The 19,108-nt window shown below is 38.7% G+C and overlaps 1 protein-coding gene across 9 annotated transcripts in view; it reads right to left on the bottom strand.

Annotated features, from left to right (window-relative positions):
• Nucleotides 1-19,108, bottom strand: part of cdkn2a/b (cyclin-dependent kinase inhibitor 2A/B (p15, inhibits CDK4)) — a 57,359-nt gene that overhangs the window by 8,187 nt on the left and 30,064 nt on the right. Inside the window, exons 1-3 of one of the 9 annotated variants that reach the window (XM_069926904.1) lie at nt 11,893-12,125; nt 10,037-10,134; nt 4,641-4,806 (exon numbers count right to left, since the gene is read on the bottom strand). The exons of 1 other annotated variant lie outside the window; for it this stretch is intronic. In XM_069926904.1, coding sequence (XP_069783005.1) covers nt 4,641-4,751 — 111 coding nt within the window. In that variant the 5' untranslated portion in view covers nt 4,752-4,806; nt 10,037-10,134; nt 11,893-12,125. Of the gene's footprint in view, nt 1-4,640; nt 4,807-10,036; nt 10,135-10,682; nt 11,377-11,870; nt 12,126-12,145; nt 12,567-13,666; nt 13,780-19,108 lie in introns of those variants that run through there. 7 more of the 9 variants (XM_069926894.1, XM_069926923.1, XM_069926950.1 and 4 more) reach the window with 7 other exon arrangements.

Genomic DNA, 19,108 nt, shown 5'->3' on the forward strand with positions numbered 1-19,108 from the left:
ATATGTTGACTTGATTGGCCAAAGGTCCTTCTTTAATAATAATTCGTGATTAAATAGAATTGTACAATGATGCATATATTATACAATTATTTTAAGGTCAGTAGTGGTAACTGAGTGAGAATGTTGGACATATTCCACAGCAGGGAACATCAATTGATGGTTTTTGCAACGGCGATGTCATCACTTCTGTGAAAATATCAAGTGAACGATGCAACTTGCAAACATTTGTAAATCTGGGATGAAACAATGTTCATCTCCGCCTGGATATAAAACAATCTGCACATTTTCATTACAAGTGGTGATTCCGTAAAGCGGGTGGAGCGATTTTGAAAGAATAAATTCGAGTTTAAGAAGTAGCTTTTTATCAGTAAACATTTTTAGCACAAAAGAAGGTTGTTTGCATCTGGTACCATGTATCTAATTTAAAGCATTCGCCAAGTGACGTTAAGTATTTAATGTTCAGGTTTCTTAAATCTACAAATTATTTTGAATATCCGTGGTCCCAAATGGATTCCGGAATATGGCAAGAGTGTACCTGATTTTCCAAATACCGTTCTAAGTGTGTATCAGTAAAGAGATGTCCCTATCTGCCAATATGTGGATTTAATGACGAGCGTTGGAAATCATCCGGCGAAAAGCGACAAAGTCAAACTGTAAAGTTTCATTTCAAATTGTCGGAGTATTTTTCCTAACATGTATTTATTTAACATTTCGCTTCAATTTCGAAATGGCTATAAAACCAAATAAGAATTTCCTTTAAACTATAATATGCAGATTACATGTCTTGTGCTCACATTTCCCTGACTCGTCTGATTAGATAATCTGTCCCAAGATTTCCAACATCAATAAGGCTCTCAAACTGCAAACTTGTGCGGTTGCCGAGAGTGGTGTAAGTGGATTAGAGTTTATTTACCGTACTTGTCTCATTCGGATTTCTGCATTCGCTCTTCAAATACTGAAAAAGCACGTTGTTTCAAATTAATACAGTGAGATGACACGAAGTGGAACAACGGTGAAATGTTCGAATCGAGGAGCGAGATTTAATAGCGAGTTAATATTCAGTGTCTTGGCAATGTGGACGACCAGACACCACTCTGCGCGCCCACCTCTCAGCATTTACAAGGAGCTTTAATATAAATTGTTCATTGTTTCATCTAACCCTGTCCATCCCCTGCTTCGTGCATTATGGAACCATGCGAACCAGTTTATCCTGTTTAGAATTGAAAAGATATGGCAACTAAATATTACCATAAGTCTAATCATAGCCGAGAAACGTGCTGCAAGTCTCCAGTACTTACAGAACATAATCGATTCATTTACAGCTCAAAAAAGCAGCAAAATAAATACTGTACGATAAATTTCAAATGAGAGATGTTAAAGTTTGAAAAGAAGAAATCGCGCTTGTCGGGTTGGAAATGGTTTGATTTAAAACAAATAATCAATACGTGATCCTCTTTGTCTCTTCGCGCTACCACCCGACTTCCCAACAACGCCGTCGAACTTTTTTTCAGTTTCAGCTCTCGAATTCATACCTAAATGGATTATAAATTTCCGGTGGTTGGAGTAGCCAAAAAAAAAAGCACAACGCAATTGAATGCAAGTGTAAATGGATGCATGTGGACGTAATAAGGTTTATTACAGGCATCGAAAAGAATTCCATCCCAGTCGCAAATTTCTCCACAATCGGTTAACTCTCTCATCTCCAGAATTAACCTGAAGAACTTCCTCTGGACCGTCTCCATTTTTGCTCTTTGTCAACTTACTTAATATTCTGTGAAATTATTCCTTTATTTATTATGTAGCATATTATTTCAATAAAATATATTGACTGCAGTACTGTTATAAGTTACTCAGTAGGCTCAGGGTTAAAAGGTTTAAAAAAAACCGATAAAACAAGAAAAACATTCCTTTGAAATCCATTCTGCCTATTCATTATTAGATTTTGGATTTGCTGCATTTCAGTTTTCTCCTCTGGCAGAGAAGACCTCCAGTTTTCTCCTTCCCCATAAGTACACACACTGTACTTCAGCCACTGAGTTTGATTTACATTTCACATTAACTTTTCAGTGATATCCAGAATGAAATCTGGCTGTATTCCCACTGCACTCAGAGTCTTGATTAAGGGTTCTGGTCTGAAACATTCACCATTCCTTTTCTCCCACTGAGTTCCTCCAGCAAACCCTGCATCAAATTCTAGCATCTTCCATTCTCTGTGTGTCTCTGGAAAGAGAACTTTTGAGCTTAGCAGGTTTGGTTATGCACTTCCTGATCTCCTTGATATTTCTGACATGTATTTGCCTTGAGATATACTTTTGTCTTGCTCTAATATCTGTAAACATGCTCAATTGTAATCTCTTATATTTTATGAGAAAAATAGAGATCGCAAATTGATTCACTTCACATTTATTGGTTGAAATTTGATATCCATTCTACATTAAATTATTTTTATAATTTGCTACAGATCCCCAGTCCAAATTTGTATTATTCACAAATTCCAAAGATTGAGCTCTGAATCCCAGTTTCTACAAGCCATTACACTCCAAAGCTACTTTCTGTTTCTGCATCAACCACTATTTAGGAATCAAAACCAACTTTGCTTTCAGTCATCTGTCACATTCCCTCTCTGACCTCTCAGTCTTTGGCTTCATTCATTGCTCCTACATTTTCAGTTTTCTCCTGTACCAGGGGTGCAATTATTTTAACTGGCATTTTTAATATATTGCACATCAATCTCCTTTATCAAAATTAGTTTTGTCCTCTGCACAAAATAATTATAAAAGTTCACAATATTTGCTGTTTCTTACTGAGATTCTTTTAAAAATGTTCTGCAATCCCTATGCATCTACATTGATCTTTATTTCTATTACACCTGGCTAAATCTTTATAATTTCAACCATCTGATATCTCATTCACCTGTGTCCCCAGTGAATACCTCTGAAGTGAAGTAAATAATATATCTGCCACCTTGTATCTTAATATTAATTATATTATGTTTCATAAAGTAAGTAAGGACAGCTGTAAAATATGTTGTCTAATTTTGTGTGTTTTGGGCTCTTAAATGTATTTTGAAAACAATTCATCATTCATGTGTGGTAGCATCTCATTACAGAGTAACCAAGTTGAATTCTTGTGTTAAGAAGCAGGTGCAGCATTGAAATCTGATTTTTTTCTTCAATTTACATGTTCTCCTCCATTGAACCATATAGAGTCCTACATAATGTGATTGAAAAGATTGATCCACTGATTTTCTCATTCAGCCTTATCAAAACGAGAAAGAAAGTGTTCTCTAACATGTGGAGTCTGCTGGTAATTTTTGTTGTTGTGGCTAATTCTTTTGGAAATTTAATTGCACCAGTGGGGAGAGACAGAATCAAAGATCAGGTCAAGGACCTTAATGGAATTGGAAATGCAAGAAAACATAATTTAGAAAGTACCAAGCAAGGATGAGCTTTGTTTAATGCAGGTGATGTTTACACTCTTCCCCTAATCGTCATAATTCTGTCATATACCAAAGAACTTTACACGCTCGATTACCATTCTCTAACCCTACTTATGATGTTCCTCTATGTTCTATGTCGAATTACACCACCAAACTTGTACTATTGTGTAAAATGACCGTTTCAAAATATGATTTTGCTTCAGTATTTGGAGGTTCAGTGTTTACAAACCACAGATCAGCAATATTTCAGCGTCAGTTTTATTTTACTAATTCTGAAACTTATGAAAGGGCAGTATGTACATTTATTTGGAATGAAAGTTCTTAGGATTAATCATTGCATTAAACAGTGATATTTAGATGATACAAGTATATTTCACCATGTTTTAATGTGGATGTAGTTTACATACAAACAATTGGAAGGGGAAACCTCACATCCGACCTCAATTTTAAATTTTGTCATGGCTGGAGGAAGAAATGACTTGTATTTAAATCATGCACTTGTAAAGGGCTGGTTAATGTTTACTGTAAACTCATTTTATAAAGACTTGTACAGCTTGTACTTGAATTTGTATACTTGGGCAGTGTGAAAATCAAATCCTAAACTAATCCAAATGACAATCCTTGTCTACTTCACAAAGTAAAGTTAAACCCCAAACAATATCTAATCCTCAAACATAGATATCATTGCTGCCTCATAGCACCTTGGATCATTCGGAGTTGAATTTGCCCTCTCTCTCCATGGCTTTGTGGGTTTCCTATGGGCGTTGATGAGTTCATTTATATACGTAAGTGGCAATAGAATCAATGGGGATTTGATACCCATGTGAGGAACACATAATAATCCTCATCCATTAACTGCTAATTCCTAATGTCTACCTTACTAAAAACATTCTACCAGGATCCATATCGTGACTTGGTTTTCAGTTGCATGTACTGTTATTTAGAGATCTGACATTTGCCTGGAGTTCATCCTTCATAGCAAAACCACAAAAGCAAATAAAATAAGAATCAATAAAACAATGGAGTTGCACATGAAACAAAATTTCCTGGAATGCTGAGAAAATAAATACTTAGAGGACCAATGTCTCAGCTAGCCACACAAGTCAAACCCTAATGCAATATATGAAAAGCACAGGGGAAGCCAAGTGTGAGCAAGAGAGGAACTTTCACATTCACATCCCTCAATGGGTTGTTGATTTACTTGCAGGTTTGTTGGTGATTGAATGGGAAATGATGTCACTCTCTGCTGACAGGCCAGTGAAGTTGCATGGAAAATGGTTTCAACCCTTGAAGCTGAGATGAAGGATAGCATTTTATTCCACAAAGTGGTCCAGTTGGGTCACCACCAAGGTTATGACTTTCGAGGCCTGAGAAAGAAGGGAAGAAAGGCTTTAAATAATCTGCAATCATCATCAGAATTTTACAAACTAGAGAAGGATTGTGGGAGGAGGGGGAGGGAATGCAAGATGAGGGAAGAAAGATGAGATGCCAATCATCCTCAATAATCTCTGCACCACCACTACTCAAACATTAGTTCCTGTCCAAAGATTGACAGTGGCTGTTGCTTAGGATGACTGAGAGTGTGGACTGGGTTGTGATCAGTCCATTATGGCTGGATATGGCTATATAACACCCCCAGAAATAAGGAGAGGATAATAAATGAGTAATGTTTTTGACCTGGATGAATATAAAAGATATGTTTTAAAAATATTCACGTGAGTGTTCGATTGGTGGTAAATGTGAGAGGCAATAATGGGATATGTGAATGCTGGATAACAGTTATGACCATAGAAGAATAGAACATTGCAGAACAGAAAACGGGCCCTTTGGCCCACCTAGCGTGCGTCAAATTATGTCCCTGCATAGTCCCACTGACTTGCACCCAGTCTATAGCTCTCCATACCTCTCACATCCATGTACCTGTCCAAATTTTCTTAAATGGGAATATCCACATTCACCACTTCAGTTGGCAGCTTGTTACACCAATCGCTTTGTGAAGAAGTTCCCCCTTTCACCCTTAAACCATGTCCTCTAACGTTACCTCACCTCAGTGGAAAAAAATTAGTTGTATTACTGTCTATACCCTTCATAATGTTGGAAACCTCTATCAAATCTTCCTTCATTCTTCTACACTCCAGGGAACAAGGTCGTCATCTGCTTAGTCTTTCAGTTCCTGAAGTCCCAGCAACATCCGAGTGAATCTCTGAACTCTTTTAATTTTATTGATATCTTTCCTGTAGTTTGGTGACCAAAATAGCACACAATACTCCAAATTTGGCCTCACCAATGTCTTGTACAACTCCTACACTTAATGTACTGATTTATGAAGGCCAATATGCTACAAGCTCTCTTTACATTATACCTTGATGAAGGGCTGAAGCCCATAATGTTGGTTATGTATCTTGGCCTACCTTGATGAAGGTCTCAAGCCAGAAACCTTGGTTATGTATCTTAATCTTTGTTACATAAGTACACTTATGAGTTTCTCCAGCTTTGTGTTTTTACTTCAGTTAAGGTGTCTGCAGATTTCAGTGTTTTACTTCAGCTCTCTTTACAACCTTATCTACCTATGAATCCATTTTCAGGGAATTAAGTATCTGTTTTCCCAGATCCCTCTGCTCTACTGCACCCTAATTATTTACCATGTATGTCTTACCTTAGTTTGTCCTTCCAAAATGCAAAACCTCATACTTGTCCATATTAAATTCTATCTGACATTTTTCAGCCCATTTTTCCAGTTGGTCCAAATCCCTCTGGAAGCTTTGAAAACCTTCATTGCTGTCCACACACCTAGAAACTTTATCTCATCTGGAGCTTTGTGATAGCTGCAGATTATTGTTGAATGACAAATAAACATATGCAGCAATGTACATTTTTTATGATGATGTTGGTAGATTGAGGGATTTGCTGAAATGTTCACTGACCTTGCACATAAAGTTATTTTTACATATTAATATCACAGTCATCAATGTCTCATTTCTGGCAAAGGAATGCACCTCAGGCATGTTTGTCAATAGACCTTTGTAGCTGATTTGGAGAGCTTCCTTGGCCCTTAGATATGGAAGATCTTTCCATCTCTTTCATAGTACCTCAAGAGTGAAATCAGAAAATCCACAGCCCATTCCCAACTATGGTTGGACAATTCTTTCAGCAATTTTTCATGCCATACAATGAAACAAATCTACCAATAGCTGGAGGCAATATACACCTTCCCTTTACAGGGACATTTATGGCATCGATCAGCACTATCTACATTCTGTTCATCCCAAAGCTACTTTGTACCCATTGATGAAAGGCATACCGAGGAAGGCTTTGAACTGCAATCGAATTAGTGAGGTTGACCCATGAATATCAGACACACATTGCACAATGCCAAACTGGCACTGGTTAAAAATTCTGGAAGACAACTGGTGAAACGGCATCTACGGAGGTAAAAGAATAGTGGGCATGATGCACAGATGGAACCAGGTGGAGGGGGAGATCAGAGTTGAGGCAGAAGCCAGATCAGTGAAAATACAAGATGAAAAAAGGCAGAAAGAACTAAATGGGGAAGGAAGGAGTTCAGGGTAGAGACAGGCTGGAAGATGATAGGTGGTACCATTAAGGAGGGATTATGAATAGATAGACCCAGTTGGCAGTGGGGATTGGAAAAGTGATCAAAGAGCTAAGAACCCTAGATACAGCATGTGGGTAATAGATGGAAGCAGTTGTGAAAGGGTGATGCCCAGGTAAGATTGGAGGGAGATAGAAAAGGCGAACAAAAGGAGAAGAACCCTGGGTGGACTGGTGGGAATTTGAAAGGAACACCATAGCAGAGTATTAACCCAAATCTGAACTCCATTACTGGATTTCCAAGAAAAAAGTAATCTTATTTAATAAGTGTGCATTCTTGGAAGATATTGAGCCATCAGTCAGAAAACCAATGTTTTACTTGATGAACACAGTTATTGCCTGTGTTTCTGAAGCCTTGCACATTGGCTTTTTTGGAATGATTATGAAGAAAATTATTTTGTAACTGTAAACATAATGTGAAAATTAATCTATCTTAAGATGAAGCTGACATTGATTAACCAACATCTTTCAAGCGAGATTACCAGATTCAACAAATAAACAGCTCTCCTTATCAAAATGATAAGACAAATGCATTCAGAAATACTACAAACTGCATGCTGATCTTTAAAGAAATAAACAATTGACCAACCTTTGCTTGACTTACCTGATATACCCTTGATACCAACTGTCATGGACTCTTAAAAAATTAATAAACTTAAGTAAAACCTAAATCTTGTTCATTTTAATTTTTTTTGAGTTACTGGTGCTGAAATAACATTGCACTATCTATGCCATCCACCCCTATCACAGCCATCTCCAAGGCAACATATGGTGGTTTAGATGCTTTGGATGTGGGAAAATGGGTCTAACTGATAGGATCTTGTTTTTTAAAAACCATAAGCCAAGTAAGGTCCAGGTGATACTCTGAAAATATAGGGATCAAATTGTAGAACGCGTCGAAAGAACCAAAGACTTGTTGATCCAAACCAAGGTTTTTATTAACTAAAAGACTGGAGCATATCACAAGTAGGTCGACCAGTCCAGAATGACCTGGTCTGGCTAGGAGCAATCCTATAAGACCTGCCAGTAGGTGTGGCTCCACTCTCAGCCCATCACAGTCATCCTACACTACAATCTGTACATCATACACATTGGTGATAGAAACTGTACTATCACACAAACATTCTGCCCCACTGACTCCAAGGCCCACCTCCTTCTATTATTATGAATTCACTTTCCAGGGTCTAGATATCACAGGAAACGCCAACTTTATTGGCTCATCCTGAATTATTCCTTTGAGAAGATAGTGGAGAATCACCTACAACTCAGTGGCCTGCTTGGTCATCCAAAAATCAGATTTTATCTGAGGTCACAAGGAGGCCAAACAAAAAGATGAATAAATGAACCAGATGAGTTTTTCAACTACACTCTTGTATTTGTTTGTGTGTGCTGGTCACTACAAACTCAGTTTTCCAAACTGTTAACTGATTTTGAAATCTGACAACTGTTTTGTGGAATTTGAACTGGAGCCTCTGGATCATAGCCAGCCCAATGATCTAACCACCTGACTCATCATTTCCTGAAATCTTTTCACTTGGTTCCAAAAAAACAAATTATTTTACAAGTTAACATCAGGACAGGCAGCATCTGGGGAAGATAATAACAGTAAAGAAAACAAAATATTATGGTTAATTATAAATATTGTGCTTGAATCATTGTCTTAATTTTTTTCTGGCTGCGATTTCAAGAAAACATTAATGTTACACCAAATTTAAATTGATGACAGAGACAAATTACGGATAAAGGATGGCTCAAGTCTTTCTAATTTCAACAATACCAAAAAAAGTCGTGCTGAACATGGAGCTTTAATGCAATATCATTCCCCCAGATTTTTAAAAATAAAATATAGAACCAACTAAAAAGCATGAGGCAAAGAGCTGCTATGGATGGATGACTGAATACAGTCAAAGGCAGGTAAGCAGTGAGGCAACACACTTTAAGAAAATAACACAGGAAGAAAATGCAGCAGGTTAACCAGTTCACAATGGGAAACCAAAGTTTTGGAGAGTGAAAATAGAGTCACATTAAATATGATGATCTTTACTATACATGTAAAGCGTGGCTTAACCAGATTTCCATACACATTTAATCTTTTTGCTTTTCAATTCCATCAAACACTAGAGCGTTGTAGGTTTTTTGGTTGACTAAACGCTACTTGAACGAATTTTTTAGTTCTTTCAATTCTTTACCCAGTGTGGATTTGTGTTCTCCAAGTCATCTCCTTCTTTATTGTTCTTGCAATACATTGTCCTTCATATTGGTGATTTATTTGCCAACTTCCGGTCTGTGTTATTTGCCATTTATTAATATTTTCTTGCAGGTACATTGAATCTTTGTTATTTGTGATAATAACCCTGCCTAACATATTATTGTGTCATCCTCTCCACAGACACAGGAATGCATATTTCAATTAAGATCCCTGACACTCATTCTATAGATATCACTAATTCACTCTGGACCACTGCTCGATTCCGGAGAGGATTTTTTTTTCCACAAGCAGCATGTTTTCTTAAAACTCCAGGTAAATAAAGGCCTGTACATGTTTTTACATGACACTACTGTTCAATTATAAGAACACAAAAAATAGGAGCAGAAGGCCAATTTGGCTCATTCAGCCTGCTCTGTCATACAATAAATATCATGGCTGATTTGACCATGGACTCAGCTCCACCTACCTACCTTTTCCCTCATCCCTTATTTCCTTTATGATAAAAGAATTAATCCAACACTGAGGCAGCCTCTACTACTTCCTTGGGCAGAGAATTCCATGCATTTTCTGGGAAAATCAGTTGATCTTCATGCTCATCCAAAATCTACTCCCATGAAATTTGAGGCTACTGGTTCCAGGTGCTTAATCTCCACCTCACAGGCTAACTGCTTCATCTCTGGAATCAACCTGTTAAACCTCAACTGCACTGCCTTCAAAGTCAGTGCATCCTTTAAAGAAAGCAGAACTGTATGCAGTACTCCAGGCAATGAACTCACCAGTCTGTGTACAGATGCAACAGAATGTCTCTGATTTTGACGACAATCCCTCTAGTCATCGGCAATATTCCACTCGTCTTGTTGATTATCTGTTACACCTGCAAACCAATCTCTTGAGATTTATGCACAAGCACTCCCAAGTCTCCCTGCACTACAGCATACTGTAGTCTTTCACAATTTAAATAATAATCTGATCTTCAATATTTTCTTCCAAGATGGATGATCTCATATTTACCAACTTTGTACACCATTTGCCAGACCCTTGTCCATTCAATTAACGTAACTATATTTTTCTGCACTCTATTTTCGTTCAGAATGTGCATTTCACTCAATTTAGTGTCATGAACAAACTAAGACAGTCTTTGGTCCACTCTTTTAAATCATTAATGCCTGACACTGTCCTTTGCAAAGCACTGATTGTCAACCAGAGAATCACCTTTATAAAGGATTTTTGTCCACGTTAATACTTTATCCCTGAACTGCATGTGTCATTTGAGCAGCATCTTATCGTACGCTTTCAGGAAATCCAAGTACCCAACATCCACCTGTTCCCCTAGTCACAACACTCGTTATGTCCTCAAATAACTCCAGTAAATTTGACAAACACGAGCTTCCCTTCCTCTTAAAGTTAAAATGTATCACTTACACGTGGATATTGGCTCATTGGTGTGAAATACAGCGAATATTTTAAAACGTTTCAAATAATGAGTCAAAATGGACATTTAAAATGTACAATTTCGAAGTTGATCCTGTCTTGCATAATCCCATTGCACAACTGTCCACGTGACGATTATGTTCCCGTTACAAACGGAGCTGATGCTCTGTCTGGTTTTCAATGTTATCATGTTCGCTTAAATGGACCGGGGGGAAAAAAATCACTTGCTGTTTTGGCTTGAATAGATACAATATCCCTATATTAAATAGGCACTTACTCAAAATCAACTTTGAAGGCATTATTAAAATAAAACGACTAAAAATGTTAAGGCATGTGCGTCTTAAAATGCCTTCAATAAATCTTCCCCGTCAACCCTTCTATCATCTGTCAAAGCAATTTTATATGCTAGGATTCTTCAAAATCTTACCGTGCAAAGATACAAAACAGAAATGGGCCAAGGGCCTAACTCATGCATGGTGATCAAGATACCTGTCCACGCTAATTCATATCCCCTTAAATTTTTCCTATTCATGTACCAATACATGGTTACAACTGTAATTGTACCCGCCTGGCAGCTCATTTTACGTGCCCATCGTTCTCGGTGGAAAACCTTAAAACCCCGTAAAACCTTAAACCCATGATTTGAGTTACAGTCGAAACCTATCTGACCTCTGTGAACAATTCAAATTTTCTCTACCCTCTCCCCCCCCCGCCCCCGTTGGTTCCGGAACACAGCCTTGAGGCTCCTTTTCACACTCTCCAGCTTTAATCTTGCGCGGAGACCACACTGCTGTACACAATACTCCAGCCGCGGCCCAACTACCCAACTCCTGCACTGTCTACTCCGTCGCTACTATCAGGGAAATATGTACTTGTACCCCAAAGTATCGTTGTTCAATAACAACCCCCCCTGTCATTTTTCGTGCATGTCATGACCCATTTAACTCCCAATACGGCTCCTAACAGCTTTCCTGCGACTCATTTAAAATATCCCGCCCCCTCCATATCCCTCTCTTCCCCTTTCCTCCAGCCCTCTCCTCCGCTCTCCCTGCCCAATCTCGCGGTATTTTTTTATTGCCTTGATGAAAATACTCTGCTACTATTTAACCCGAAGGCAGCGCAAGCGGCACTCTTGTACAGATTCTGATGGCCCAGTCCCAGTAACTGTCTGACCTTTACCTCCGCAGTAACAAACACGTACACGCTGCCTGCACTGAGATCTCCAGTTTTCTCACTTGTCCCAGGAGTAAATTAGCCACTGTTAATTGTCTCTAATAAGTAGGTGACTGATGAAATCCCGGGGAAATTCATAAGAATGTCAATTCATTCTCTTCTCAATTGCTCTTTTCGTCGCTGACTTGTGCCGAGAGGCCGGTTTACTCCTCCATTCATTCCATCGTACAGTACAGGAGTGCTAGTGCGCGGAGAAACGGAGGCAATGTTTAACAAAGTACCTCGCAGGGTCCTGAATCGGAAGCTGTCATTTGACCATAAGAATCAATAACCTTAGCCAGAACTAAAGAACTCGTCTCAATAACCACGGAACAGACCAGTAGATGGAGTACAAGTGTTTATCTCTCTTTCCCAGGCACCTCGATTTATACTTTCTCTTCTAGGTCTCAAATGCTTCCTTCAGTGGATCTAATCAACCCATTTCCAATTAGTTCCATCGCCGGTTAACGTCAATATTTCTAAACGACAAGATTAATGGTAAACGTTTCTAGTTTCGTAAATTCAAAATTATGTGTCCTGAGCCATGGATCAGAATCATCAAACTATTTTGTTTTACATCAGCTCATTCCAAACATTCTTTTGGATTTATTCCCGTTTTGATGTTTTTACACGTTGTTTGACTGTAATATCGTCTCGCTCGCACACACACACAAGCAAACGCAGCGGGATGAAGCACATTGGTGCTCACAGACTCCTGCGTGGAATTTTGCCCTGAGATGGTCATTGCACAAGTCTTAAATCCACGAGAAGATGCATTGGTCTTTGAACTCTTGGAGATAATGGTGTGAATTGCTACCACAAAGTGCGTGTAACGTAAAGTTATTGCAAAAGGCACAAAGACTGTGCTCTGGTTTGATCAAAGACAAGGACATGTGCACTGCAAGCCAACACATAATCCTTCTCGCTCGCTGCTTGCTCTTTTGCTTTATAATTTGTGTCATCACCTTATGTGAAATAAAATGATCAATGGAACTGGATAAACAGCTTTTGTTAGAAAGCATCAAAGTGTTTCTAACATTAATTTTGACTGAGTCGCCATTCTGACCTGAATGTTTTTGTGTTGAAAACCAATAATTCACAAACCCTAGGCCTTGAAGATGCAATTTCAGCTGAACAGACAAATGCAAAATTGGAGACGCCGAAACCTTGACCATTTTTGGGAAGGGTCACGACCCGACTCGCTCACTGTTCACTTCTCTCCAAGGATGTTGCGTGACCTGTCGAGTCCCTCTTGCTCCTCGCTGTTTGCTCAGCAGCACCCGCCACTAGAAGGACTGCATCGTCCCCAGGCTGTGAGGAATAGCTGACGGCCTCGTCAGTGGCACTGCACGCACATTTCGACAATTAAAATAAAAAGGAATACACTAGTTGAGAATGCAAGTATCTTAATTACAACAGGGAATAGAAACATTTCCCTTTAATTTTCCATCAATGAACAAACGACCGTCACGCTCCAGTTTTATTGATGTCTAAATTAAACTGATTTTATAGCTTTTCTCTATTTCCACGGTCCACGGGATAAACGAGACTTTCTTATTGTGATTTTCATCTGTTTCAATCTAATGAACGTCCTTCAAACTCAATTCTAAAGTAGCAGTATTAACAGGCAAACTCAAATTCGTTTATTACCGTCTGATAACCAGCCGACACAACCGCATCTCCCCAGATCAAGCTGTACGCACAAACACCCACAGTACAAAGCATATAAAGGTCACATAAATAATCAAATACAAATGACTCACGGTTACAAATACTGTCACAGCTTGCGGAAAGAAGCTCTTCCCCAGCCTGACCGTCCTGATTTTGCTGCTCCGGTACCACCTTCTTGATGGAGGTGGCTTGAAGATGCTGTGCGCTGGATGGAAAGAGTCTTCTATAATTCCTTGGGCTTAGACAACGCTCCCAATAAATGTTATAACCAGAGGAAAAGGAAACCCAAGCGATCCTCTCGGCTATTTTTAACGATCCTCTGCATAGACTTCAGATCTGATGCTTTGCAGCTACCATACCACACAATGATGCAGTCAGACAGGAACACTCTCTATTGTGCTCTTGGTAAAGATTGTCAGGATGGGAGCCGATAATTTTGCCCTCCTCTGCCTTCTTAGGGGAAGCATAGGCGCTGCTGCACCTTCCTGAGCAATGAGTAAGTGTGAATCCAGGACAGGTCGTCGAATCGGCCTTCATTATGTGTAGTACCTTACATCTATCCACCTGTTAGAAGAGCAAAACTTGGATCCATTGCAGAAGAAATCGTTAATAGCCAAAAGTTAAATCTGGAACTGGATCAACTTATCTTTGTGGAATCTTTGCACCTGACACTCTAGTCCCTAAAACATGGCATATTCTTTCTCTATTAAACATAAAAGATTTGCCCAGTGTTATTGTCCAATATTCATTTAGGGAGTAGGAGCCTCATGCCTATCGAGTTTGGGTCTCTGGCGAATCGTTCATCGCTTTCTACACGTTTCTAGGTCCATCTGCCTGCCCTGTCAAACCGATCTCTTGTCATTTATTTTGCATTAATTTAACATTCAGATTTCAAGCGACAGGCAGGCGTGTCATTATCTTTCAGAAATTGGCATAATTTTATTCGGAAACTGATTTAAACCCTCTCCCCCCCCCCCCCACCCCCCTTCCTGCACTTTTCTGCAAATATTCGCGCACATCGCATCCTGGTCAATTGGATACGATGGACATGCAGGCTCCAAAGGAATCACGCCTGTGCTCTGGTATGAAGGAGAACCAGAGTGCGCAGCGGAGCCAACGGGCTGTCAGCATACAGCCGATGAATTTTGTTTTCAAAGATGCTATATAAAAGTGCAGGTTATTTCATCTGTTTGGAGAATATTTTCTGCAGGTAATACCACACTTTGTTTCCAATTCGATTTAAAAAGGTTGTGATTTTAAATATGTAGGTTACAGCGTAATCAAGTGGGACGAAAACATTCTGCGTGACAAATTATATTATCCCAACAGGTATTTTGAGATCCCACAGAATACCCATGTCCATCGGTGAAGACAGTTGAGAGAGCAGATGGTCAACAATTCAAGCTACAAACATTTTTATTGGGATTAAACATGTAGTGAAATAAAATTGAAAGAGACATTTGCTCTATTAAAAACGGAGTACACAAAGTGCTGGAGAAACTCAGCATCCATAGAACTGAAAAACAGTCGACGTTTCGAGCCTGAATGAGTTCACGAAGAAGGGCCCACAGGGAGGCCCGAAACACCCGCTGCCTTTTTCTTCCTATGGAGTTTGTCCAGCATTTTGGTGTACTGAACTAGACCCCAGCACTGCAGGTTATCCCCTTTACCTTCTACATTAAATTGGAGCAAGACTTTCTTTTTGACCTGTTACTTCCTTTTCAAAATTACCCCTGTGTGGTATATTGATTCGCCAACATTGAAGAGGGAACTGAGATAACAAAATGTGGCTCCAAATTGGAAGAAAAACGAAAGTTCAATTTTTGAGAACCCAAAGTTCAAAACAAACTGAACAAAAATATACACCAACAGGGCCTGATAAGAAACTCTGTCATGGCTTTTTGAACAAAAAGGAACCGATACGAACATTACTAAAAATATTTTTAAAATAAATGCTCCCTAACAATTTCAGCCGGATGAATGTGACCGCTGCTAATGGGGTATTTCGTAGGTCTTCAGATCCCGCCTTTAGTTTTAGTCAGTCTCCCGCCACAGAAGCACCGCAATTCACGAATTCAGTATCAATTTCTTAGAATATTCATTTGCCCGTTGGTTTTGTTTTCTCTTTAGAAACCGTTTGCAGAGTCTCTCAATAAAAACCCGTCATAAAGAAACGCATTATGCTGTTTGAAGGTGCATTTCCACCTTTCTTCGCCAATGCACAACATCTAAATATCGTTTAATAGTAAACCTTTCGTTATTTTTTTTAATCTCATGTACAATCACATTCCGACACGCTTAATGTTGTTTCAGGAAATGAACGGTTGCGAAATCAAAGAATGTTCCTGCCGTGCACTTTATGCGACAGTTTGGTGTCGACTTCACAGCACAAGTTAAACAGACATCCGGAAATCTTTTATTTGTGTTACACAATTCCCATCAACTAATTCTCATAACACTGGGTCAGTTGAAGCATCCTCGTGCACGTTAACGTTGTAAATCTCAATGTTTAGCAAATTAGTCATCTGTGGCTACCTCCATTTTACACCATGATCGATTCTGATGATATGTTGCAATATGTTCATTTAATAATTCGTCTTCGCTCAGGGCGATTCCCAGCCAAACACTGATCTTGGGAGGAAATTCAAAATATTAAAATTAATGTCTGATTTGTTCGACTGTTGCATGAGGTCGCTGTCAATTTGGAACCAAGAAATAATGTACTGAATGTTGCAGAGGAATGCACCGTGCTTCTTCATGAATTTGAGAAGCCAGGCGTTTCATTCATTCATTTCACTCCACAGCTCCCTCTGGAGCCAGACCATTCTGAATACCGCATGCCTGTTTATTTTCAGCATCTTTGAAATAAATGAATACCCTTCTTTCCCGGAACATATTGTAGAGAAGGGCGTAGCAGATTAGTAAACGAGCTACTCAACGTAATCCTCAGAAAAGTAACAGAATTGAAACAGGATTCGGTCCGTCGGTGCTTGAATTAAAAAAAATATAAGCGCCCGTCCTCTAAAGTTTCCAGATTCAGACCATCAAAACCAACCGAATTTTGTTTTAGATCATGGATTTCTGAATCAGTATTTAAAGCTTCGAATATTTTTTCAGACATTTTTTTCCTACACATTTCCTTAGTTTTATTTTGATGGATCAAGTTTTCATTATTTCAGTCAACCTCATGACAAGGCCTACTTGGCACCCTCCACAAACCTCACTGCAAAAGGTCTGGTCCATGTCTAATTTCAAAAGAGAGAGAGAAAAATAAATTACGATTTGCTTAATCCGGCAGCCTCCTCCGCTACTCCACAGAGGATGTGCCAAGACCTAAATCCACTCAGTAATAACACAAAATGCTGGAGAAGCTCAGCAGGTCAAATAGATACATAACCGACGTTTCGGGCTTGTGTATCTTTACCTTTGCTACATAGAGGACACTGTTTGGCCTGTTGAGCTTCTTCAGCATTTTGTGCTTTTACTTCAACCACGGTGTCTAGAGATTTTCGTGATTTACTCCTAAATCCACTCAGCTCTGTGCGGCAGAGTTCAGCTTCAGACACCCGTGAAGTGATCTTGGAGCATTAAAACTGAAACACTCACTCACTGCTTAAGGTTCGATTCAATTCCTTTCGCCAAGGCCCAATCTTCGAGCCATTAATGCGCCTCGTAATATTCGTTTACCTTGGAAACAACAACACAAGCGGTCTTTCCCTATTCTAATCTTTTGCATCAATGCAAACAAACGACAAAGTTCACCCTTTCCCGACCAAAGCTTTTTACCTTGTGAGAGACTGGTTTGGGAACACTTCATGGTCACTTCACGGTAAGTCGAAGGCTATCTCTAACACAGAGTAGGAAGGGGTGGGGGTGAACAATGTGGAGTCCCCCTTAAGAATTAGATCTCAAAATCTTATCATCCAGAACACACATATTATGAAATTTCACTTGAAAGCAAATGCCCGAGTTACAGTTGAAGGAACATTTCTGGGCTCAGAAAGGTCAGATGTCAGAAATAAAAGCCCGATGATCCTGCAAAATATTAAAATTAATGTCAATCTTCATTGTATGTTAAAGACGATCCCTGCTTAAAATCTGACTAATTGCCAGAATGTCTCGCCGTTTCTTAGAGATGAAACAATCACAGTCATTCACCAACTGTAGTGTTACTGCGGCATTTCTGGATTTGAGTGTCAGGGAATTAATTCAGACAAAATACTTTTTTTAAAAAAAAGCAAAATAAACAGTAAGGGATGATACTCGCATCCTGTTTACATTTTAGAATTAGCTTTCTGCACAAGATAGAAAACTAATTTCTATGGATGTATATTTATATTTTGAGGATTTCTCCGCTTCTCATGGCAACCCCCCCCCCCACTTCACGCCTCTGTAAAACACCCCCGCGATCCTGCTCAATCCAAACTATGTCTGCCATCTCCGACTTTCAACCATTCCTCTTTTGTACCCTCCAACTGGATCAATTATGCGAATTTCTTGTGCACGCTATATTTTACATTAAAAAAAACCCTCTCAAAATCCATCTTATCTGGTAATCTTTCAGCTACTCTGCTCGGTCCAAAACCCTTCCCTTCGTTCTCTTTAGTTATTTTCCGACACCGTCTTGTACCAAGTTTTCAGAAGCATGTCTGGATTAGAGCATAATCTTTGATTGTTCGCGCGATCCTGCTTTGCAGCCGCTTCTAAAAATTGACCTTTATTAAAAAATAGAATGGTTTAAAATATCAAAAAGACGCTGCCTTTGCAAAATATATTTCTTTATTAATATTCAAAGTATAAACAATTGAATACAATTATACAGAGTGCAACAAAACTAAAATAAAAGGATTTTTTTTCTAAATATGAACACAAATCAAAAAACAGAGCTCATTGTATATCAAAAAATAACATTAAAAAACCCCAGAGTAGAAAAAAAGAAAAAAAAGTTTAAATTATAAATTCTTTTAAGTTATAACATTTTTTAATTAACAAATGGGTTCCTTCTCTTCTTCTAAATGACACTGACTCTAGAACTGAAATGGAAAGGCCATTATAGGCTTTTCTGGAACAAAACTAGAAAATGAAAGTACTTGATGTAGCAAACGAACATTTTGCTGTCAAGTGCTATTTTGAATGCTGATCTTATTTTGAGATTTAAAAAAAATTACAGCTCCAAACAAATGAGAGGATTATTTTTGCATTTAGTGATGAAGGACTCTGCATCAAACCTTTCCAACACCACTGGAAAACACAATCAACTGGGTTTTTTTTTTCGTTTCACTCATCTTACCACAATGTTTAATAATCAAACCGATTTTTGAGTGCAACTGGCACATTTGAAATAAAACATTCTTTCATGCATATTGCACATCTTCAAATCTAAGGAACTACATCAAAATAAAACATTTATTGAACATGTAGTTCCCTACAGCAAGAGACACAAAAATATTTTGTCCATCTCCGTGAGCTGTGTGATATCAGCAAAGTCAAAATAGACCAAGCAGTATCTTGGTTCTCTTTGGTTTGCATATTAT

Source organism: Narcine bancroftii, chromosome 1 (assembly GCF_036971445.1).
Source record: "Narcine bancroftii isolate sNarBan1 chromosome 1, sNarBan1.hap1, whole genome shotgun sequence".
NCBI classification, from domain to species: domain Eukaryota; kingdom Metazoa; phylum Chordata; class Chondrichthyes; order Torpediniformes; family Narcinidae; genus Narcine; species Narcine bancroftii.